Source organism: Vigna radiata, unplaced genomic scaffold (genome assembly GCF_000741045.1).
Source record: "Vigna radiata var. radiata cultivar VC1973A unplaced genomic scaffold, Vradiata_ver6 scaffold_393, whole genome shotgun sequence".
Taxonomy (NCBI): domain Eukaryota; kingdom Viridiplantae; phylum Streptophyta; class Magnoliopsida; order Fabales; family Fabaceae; genus Vigna; species Vigna radiata.
The window spans coordinates 53099-62180 of record NW_014542625.1 but is presented as its reverse complement, the minus strand read 5'-3'; the positions used below and the strand labels follow the sequence as shown (position 1 = coordinate 62180).

The 9082-nt window shown below is 34.3% G+C and overlaps 1 protein-coding gene across 1 annotated transcript; it reads right to left on the bottom strand.

The window, feature by feature from the left end:
• Window positions 1–4361: 4361 nt before the first annotated feature.
• Window positions 4362–5381, bottom strand: LOC106780526 (auxin-responsive protein SAUR50). Its single transcript, XM_014668826.2, has one exon. The coding sequence runs from the start codon at window positions 5034–5036 to the stop codon at window positions 4722–4724; it is 315 nt and encodes a 104-aa protein (XP_014524312.1). The 5' UTR covers window positions 5037–5381; the 3' UTR covers window positions 4362–4721.
• Window positions 5382–9082: the final 3701 nt, after the last annotated feature.

Sequence of the window (9082 nt, the reverse complement as noted above, 5' to 3'; positions counted from 1 at the left end):
AATAGACGTCTAACCTCTATCATTCCCTAAGCACACCTAATCCACTGCATTTGCAAATGGCATGTTTCTACTATTTAAAATTTGGCTCTTTTTTCTATTGCTTGATTTTGACCTTAAATTCAATTTATTATGTTATTAATAATTAAAAAAGGTTTATTTTAGTAACAATAGAAATAAGATTATATATTATAATAAAACTTATTATAACTAACAATGAGATTAACGAACAGTGTTGTCAATTCTGTCAAAACAGATTGGTCTATATAAAAACAGAAAAGTCCCATTATACACACAAAGTCAAGAAATTAAGATAGAGATGAAAAGAATAATGAAAAAAAAATAAATCAGAAACATGTATCTATCTAGCGTGACCTTCGGATAAACTTCATTAAACAAAACAATCATTAATTCTTATAACTTATAATAATCTTTTCATTAAAAAATTCGAATGTAAGAGAACATAATACAAAAGAAAACAAAACAACTATTGTTATTTTGATGCATTATAAAAATACATGCACAATGCATTTGGGGTTGTAAGAGTCGTTCATGCATTCTACGTATATGATGATTGGTGTTTGATTCGTGAACGAAGTATGATCATGTGATGGAAGGAATAAGAGTTTTTTTTTTTTTTTTTTTGTGATGCCCTTGTGTTGTGGGGGCGTCAATCACGTGCAGCTCATACCTACCAAATTATGGTGGGGTCCAGCACCGTGCGAACTTCGATCACCTCTTAGCGCTACATCACAGCGACATTTCGGTGGATTCATAATCAGCGTTTTAGTTTTGCCCTTTTCTTTCTTGGATAGGTGACGGCGGGTGAGATTACAGTTCCCCAAACCTGTTGGACCCGATATGGGATTCGTACTTTTGATATGAGAAGACAATTTTGTCCCTTCCTTCTTCTTCAACAATAATACTAACACCTGAAACCAAATTGGAAATTTTGACATCAACCACGGAATATTCCCTAGCTTTTGATAAGATATGCCACCTTCAAAATAATTAATTTTTAAGTTTTTTTTTATAAAATATTTAACTTTATTATTTTTATTCGATATTATGTTGATTTTTTAAATTGATAAATATATTTTTTAGAGATAAGATGAGGCGAAATGAGTACAGAATTTATGATATAGCAGGCCATGCCGCAAATGGTGGCAAAACTATGTCTTTATTGGTGCCATTGCTATCTCTCTCAAATATGTCTCGGCAGCCCAACACGGTTTCTCTATACTTACATTACACCCCACATTCAATCCCTTTCTTAGGGTCATTTTCACTGTCGTTAGCCCAACCTCAATAGTGATCACAATAAATAAAAGGCAAAACAAAAACTGAAAAAACAATTGGTACAATCAAAGGTATTTGAGCTGGATTTGAAGTTGCTTACTTGTATTTGATCAGATACCAACAGATTCACTTTTACAGTAAAATTAGACCGTTATGTATTTTAATGCAATGACAAATGTTCCCTGTTCCTCAGATGTTATGGCACATAGACATAGCTAGGTTTTCTAGGGTGGTCAGTGGGAAAGCTTGTGCTCTGTCTTTGTATTTATGTTTGCATACACATGCACATGCAGGGTCTAAATACCAGTATACAAAACAAGCCCTTATGCAGGGTAAGTCCACTTTGGTGTTCATATTACTATACATAATTAAAACATTGACTTTGGTACAACATATGTGTCATTGTTCAAAAAAAGCTGTTCCTTTTTCACTTTCACCATTTAGTTTAGCTATTTCACTTCTTTTTTACCCACATGAGCCCTTGTACTATGCATAATCTTTTTTTTTTTTGATGTTTTTTATGATGATAAAAACAAACCAAATATATCCTATTTGCATGATGTTAGACATAATTGGCAATAGAAAACAAAAAGGTAACACTGATTGGATATTACCAGTCTGAATCTCTCAATTTGTTTAATAGTTGAAGATGGGAAGCTTCCACGAAATTGAGAGAACACATGGGTGGGACACTCTAGTTTCTAGGGAAAAATTCCAGCATTGAAATTGCACACAGTAGATCTCAAATATCCAAGTAATAAAGTGAAAAATAATAATACCTACATTATTCCATTGGGAATTTGCTGTATCAGCAAGTTAACTGTGAAGTACAGGCAAAGTGCAAATGCATTATTGGAGATAGAAACTAATGGATATAGCAAAAAGGAAAACAAATATAGAACTGCATGTAGTTTGAAAAATAGAGTTTGCAGGATGTATTAAAATGAATAAGTTTAGTTATTACAAACCATAATGCAGAGTTTTTCTTTTTCTTATCATTTCACTATCTATATGATACCTGCAAAATCAATATACCCTCTTGCCATATAATGAAGAAAATGATGTAGTCCCAAGTTGCATATATTTGTCTGAAGAAGTTTGTGTTGTGTTCTTTAAATTATATTGAATCTTTTATGGTCCAGACAGATCAAACCATCATGTGTAGTTGTGTGAACGAGCTAGAGAGAGAGAAAACAAAGGCATGGACAAGAGAGTAATGAGAGAAGATATTTTCTGTTTTTTTATATTTTCCTTTCTCATAAGGGACACTGAGAATTAGATTAATGTAGGAAGGAGAAGACACATGATGAATGTTTTGGTGCTAAGGGAGTTGTCAAGTTGGCGATGCAGCAAGGCAGTTATAACTTACAAGAGGGAGTTGTGAATGTCAGTGGTCAGAAGTCTTTTGTGGCTGAAACCAAAAGAAAGAAAAAGAGGCATTAATAATGCACAGGACCATCTTAGCACAGACACACTCTTATTTTCTCTGCTGGTCCTCCTCCAAAAGGAAAACCAGCTACTCTCAAACTTATTTTTCAGCCTTGTGTTCAGATAAAGCTTGTTTGAGGTTGTGTTCCTTCAAAATTTAAATTTTACTATGAGTTATATAATAAAGTTTTGCATTAAAGTTCAGCAAATGTTACTATGATTTAAAGTATAAAGTAAGAGCTTGATCTGCTTACACTTGGGTCGATATGTGAAACTTCAATTCTATAGAATAACACAAAAAATGAAAGTGAAATTAGTAAGTTTTGTGGAAGAGTTGAAAATGTGATTTTCTTAGTGCAAGAAATAATTGAGGAGGAGTAGAGTGTAAAGTGAAGCTATTAGTATTGCCATTAATCAAATAAATGTAATACAGTTAGGCAGTTTTTTGGTCTCTATCAACTTGAGAGGGCATGTAAAAAAGTGTATGAGCTTTTGGAAAAGAGAAAGGGTTGTAAGGGTAGTAGTACTTGCAGGGTTATTGTCTAGGTCTGCTCATGGCCACAACCATCATTTATGCCCTGTCTTCATCATTAACAACCACTTTGCTCATATTGGCTTAAAACTATGGTCCTTCCAATCCAACTTCTTTTCTGGTTTTTCTTATACTATTAATTAGCACAATTGCTTTAATCCTAAAATACTCTTTAATTTTTTTCTAAGATAAGGAATCATTTATTGTGATGATCGTGAAAGTGATGAACTTAATGAATATTCACAATGTAAAACTTCAGCTTAAATAACCTTAAAAAATTCAGCCAAGATTTAGTGTACGAAAATGTGATTAGGTTGAGTCAGTTACAACTTTCAATGGACTTACCAGAGACATTTAAAATATGACTGTTCTCCTAAGACATTTAAACCTTATCAACTGTTATTTTTTTCTCAACCAAAAAAACTTCATTATCAGTATTATTACAGATTCCAACTTTATCATCAGCATTGTGCCATAGATAGACATTGATAAACAAGCAATGGAACTTGTGGGAGGTTTCATAGTTAATCTTCCTTAACATGTTTTACTTTTTTTAGTTAATGTCACATTCAAACTCAGACACTATTCATGGTTTAAAAAAACATACTTACAAGCTACAAAAGTGAGGAAACTTGACATGATTTTGGTTGCTATACATTTCTACAGGTGAAAGAAAAATGATGAATTAACACTTTTATACCACTTGACATCTAGAGATGGAAAAAAAAAATGTAAATATGATAAATAATATACGAGGCAAAAAAGATAAAAGATGTCCACAATAATCACTGTAGAAAATCTTACAATGTGATTGCCTTCTTTCATTTTCTAGCAAGTTGGGATTGTTTAAAAGTTAAGCCAAGCCGTACAGTGTTAACCCGTACAACAATGGTACTGTCCATTAACTTCCTTTCATTTTTTTTTTCTGAATAATACACAGTTTTCTAACAGAAAAAACTAAACTCTTAAAAAACTGAGTTTAATACTAAAATTCTTTTTTAACTTTCTTGTAATCCGTCACCACAACTTGATCTTTTTCAGTTTTAGATTTTCCTTATACACTAATGTTGCAGATCTTGGTTATTTCAATTTGAAGAAGCAGGAGTATAGAACATACATGAAGTGGTTTCATTGACATAAAACATCTCTCACAGGGTATTTTATATAGAAACCTCTGCGAGGAAAACTTCAAACATTTGTACAGTTTTCTACCCATGAAATCTTCATGGAAACAAAGTTAGAGTCGCAGTTGACTTCATAACAGGTTGTTTCGACAAACCCACAAAAAAAGACAAGAAAAGAATGAGATGGATTTAGAAATAGCAAATGAAGAAGAATGTGAATGGGAGGCCAATGAAAACGGCAATGACGAAGGGAGAAAAAAGAAGCAAAAAGTGGTGCTTCATCTTGGCCATCCTCTTCAGTCAGAACCATGGTGTAAAATAAACCTCGTCCCTTGTCTGTTTCATCTCAACGAGGATGTTAGAGACCTGAAGACAACTTCTTCGCAAGGAATAGTGAGACCCATCTCGTGATCGAAGCCAAACTCTTCTTCGGCTTGTCGAAGGAGGGATTGGAACTCGGGGTGAGCTAGGAATGAGATTGGCACAATGTACCTAGTTCTGTTTTCACCCACATAAACAGCGAAGTGGCCTTTTGGGACATCACCGGGGTGGCCATCATCATCGTACCCGTTTTTCTTTCCTAGGCTTGAACACCTCTTAAGGATCTGCTTCAAGACTGCATGTTGTGGAAGCTTGTTTGATTTTCTAATGGCCATGTTGTTGAGTGGTTGAGATGTGATGAATGAGAAGAGAAGATGGAGTGAAGAAGATGATGAGAAATAAGAAGGGTGATGAGGGGGTATTTATGGAGATGGTGGAAAGAGGGTGATGTGGAAGGATTGTGGGGTAGGAGGCAAATTAAAGGGCAGACCACGGGTGTTTTGGGGTTTGTGTATTTGTGCAAGGACATGGTGGGAGCCAACCCCATTGGCTATACTATTCTATGTTGGTCCTCCTCACGGCAATATGGTCCCAGTTTCACTCTACTCCTCCTTCAATTCTTTCCCTTTCTATCTCTCTGCTTTCAACCTTCTTATTCACCTCTATTCATTTCTTTCTTTTCCACATACACTTTCTATAACCTCCCTCTCTTCTTTTCTGCTTTCATTCTGTATAGGACATAACTTAAATCATGTCTTCACCACTACACAATATCATCTCAGCAAAATACATGTAAGCTAAATGATTGTTAATTACCAATTAGGAGACACGTCAGAGATTATATTACCCTAAACTGACAGATTATGTCTCACCTACTCAGCTTAGGTGCACTCAAGTAAAATCACTTGCAAATATTACAAAAGGACACACTATTCCCTATGTATGATTTTTACACTGACATTGCATCTAGTATTTCATATTTCATTTGACTTGAATATCAAAGAATTTTTTGATTTAAGTATTAAAATGTCTTTTATTGACTTAAATATCGAAATTTATTTCTCACTCGAGTATTGGAGTGTGTTTCTGATTTGAATATCTGAGTGTCTGTCTAAATTGACTTAGCTAAGTAAAGTCTCAACTCTATTGGAGAAAGAGGATGGAAACATCCCAGCCACTTAGGGGAGAAGTACAGCTTGGACTCGTTTGGTGGAAAAGTGGATTAGATTGGTACGTCTCCACCTTGTAAGAACGTACTCAATCCTTGGACAACATTATTCTCTTCTTTCAATCTCAGTTTTCTTTTATGCACAAAGTTTTATCATTACTTCTCATATTTGTAATCATGAAAGAGGGTTACTTTTAAATTGCATGATAATATATGATTCACACTCAAAATGTTCGTCTATTAGTTAGGAAAAAAACTTAAGAAAGGAAATCCATTAATAGCAGTAAACCAGGTTTCTTAATGAAGATTAATTATCACCAACAACATATAAACAATTGCGGTCATAACAAGAAAAATAGAAAAGTAATAGTATCTGTGAAAAAGGAAGTTGTGTATCACAGTTTTAAGAAACATATAATAGTTTCATTCCGTAAGGGTACTAAGATCTGGCTAAGAAAACGTGTGGCTTATATAGACTCCCCGGAATTTGGTACATCGTATATGTAAGACCCTTTTTATTTTGATTTATAAGTCTAGCTCATGAATTGTACAAATAAGAACTTTGATTTTGATTTGGTGCTGCTAACTGTGCTAACTAGTAACTCCACTAACACAAACGATCGTAAACACAATTTGTTATTGTAGAGTGTAAATGTTGTGTGAGTGAAGGGAATTTGGAAGAATTTTTGAATGGAATCCTGCACAATCTCTATGGAATCTTTAGCACACCACTATGGTCCTGGTGATGGTTTGGTCATTCTGGTTGTTCGGCTTGTGATACTGACGAGTGAGGACTGATAAGTGACTCATGCAACAGAAACCCATGTGTATGTTGCACTGTTTTTTTCACACTTTTCAGGTTTTGGATTCGGTTTCATAACTCTACCTCCAAGTTCAAGTGTAACACCTGCCACAGTAAACTACTGAAACATTTCAAAACATATAGCCTAAACACTCTGGTCCTTTTGTCGCCCATTTCATCCAATTAACATGACCACCAAAGATTAGGTACTTTTGGATAATAGCTTAATCTAGTATTTACCTAATAAAATTTTATCACACGAATAAAAACCTTGATCTTAATTTTTTTTTTTCAAATAACATAACACAAAGAGTGCAATTGAAGAAGGGTAACACATTATGTTTAAACCAAATGAGATATAGGATATGAAGCTCAAACACCTATCAAAAATAGTGTCGTGTGACCGAGTTTACCAGGAAGACACAATACAAATGAGACCTGAGTCTAACTATATAAAAGATTGACATCACTCTCTATCCAAAACATTAAGACAATAGTCTTTTATCTTTATATAGTGTTCTACTTTCTCATTTCTATTTAATGTGGGATTTAAACTCACACTTGAATTCTCAACATAGTGTACGTGTCATTATCTTTACTACATAAGCAGAGAGAAAAATATGATGTTGTAGTAAGAGTAATTTGTTTTCCTAGAAGATGCTTCACCACCTTCCAATTTAAAAAAAAAACTGATTATATATATATATATGTATGTATATTCATTGATTAATTGATCTCTATCTGCTATGCTGATTAATTAAGATCCGAATTAATTTAGGAGAAATCATGCATAACCAGCAGGCTAAGCTGTCAATGGAAGGTGCAGTTGTCATGGTCAACAACGTGGTTGGTTGGTTAGTTGTTTTCACTGAAGACATTCGTATTTATTATAGTGGAAAGACTATACAAGGATAGGCTGAAGTGTGTAAGAACAAAAGTAACTGAAAACACAATTGTGATTGTGAATGATGAAGAGTCTGATGCAAGTGGGTTGAATTTACTAAGGTTTTGTAGTGAGAATTTGGCATGAATTCCAGCATTATAGTTCCATGTTCAATCCAGTGATAGAGAGATGTAGCATTTAGATTCCTTTGGACCATGTAATATGATGTAGCAGTGTTGACGGTTGGCTTTGGCCTAGAACTTGGACGCAATGGTTAATGCACTCAGAAATCAGTGTCTCAACAATGCAGGGCTTCCCATGTGGCCCTGCCTAAGCCATGACCACTAGATAACATATGTGTAATAAGACATAAAGTATATTCAATGCGCACCACTATTTAGGTTTAACCTGCACCACCTTCCTTCTTTACCTTTACCATTGTTTCCCATGCCCATCTTATTAATAATATTCAATCACCCTTATCATATACGGTATGTCCGGCCTTTTAGTCATCTGTCCTCCCATTTCTGTCTTTCTCAATGCCAAACCCCATGCTAATTTCTAGGACATCAATAACATCCATTCACAAGCACACATTCAACCACTTCAACCAAAACTTCCCATACTTAACTTCAACTATATTCTATGCTTAAACCAATACCCACACAACTTTTATCCAAGAGGAAGTTCACTGACTACACGAAGAATTTTATATGATGTTCTACTTTTCTTTTCTATCTAATGTGAGGCTTGGTGGATTCATACATGAAATTCTAGCACAACTTTTATGAATCTTTAATAGAACATTTAAAGAAGAAATACAACATCAACGAGACATAAGTTCAACTTAGGTCAAAAAAACTTACATCATTTTTAACCCAAAATTTGTTAATAAATTTTGTTGTTTGTACTATGCTAAACTTTTTGATCTGTATTTAATGTGAGACATAAACTCAGACTTGGATTATCCATTACTTCATATTCATTAATTGAATTCATATAACGAAAACGTTTTCTTTTTATCTGTTTATGTCCTTGTAAAATGGACCATAGGAAAGTGAGGGATTTTATGGATGTGATGGAAAAAAGTAAGGTGGAGAAAGAAGGGATGAAAAATTGGATAATTGTGTCGGTTTGTTTGTAAGGAAGTACGTACCATAATAGTAGCAGTTCTACCACCATATGAAATGTGTATAAATAAAAAAATAAATGTATTATTACAGTGGAAGGTAAGGTGTAGATGGGAAACCAGATAAACGGATGTCGCATTCCTTGGACAGAGGCTTCATGTTCTGTGAATGAGATGAATTGAAGAAAGAGATGGAATTAAAATTAGGGAGAGAGTTGAAAGGCCCACCATTTTCACCAAAATGCGGTGCTCAGAGGAGCAAATCAACGAAGGGGATGTTCTTTTAAGTTGATGGAGACTTAACCTTTACTTTGGCACATGAAGGCCATGTTACTCTTGCTTCCCAAAATCCACTTGCTAAGGCCCTGTTTGGAAGATCATTCCAACCACTTCAAAACG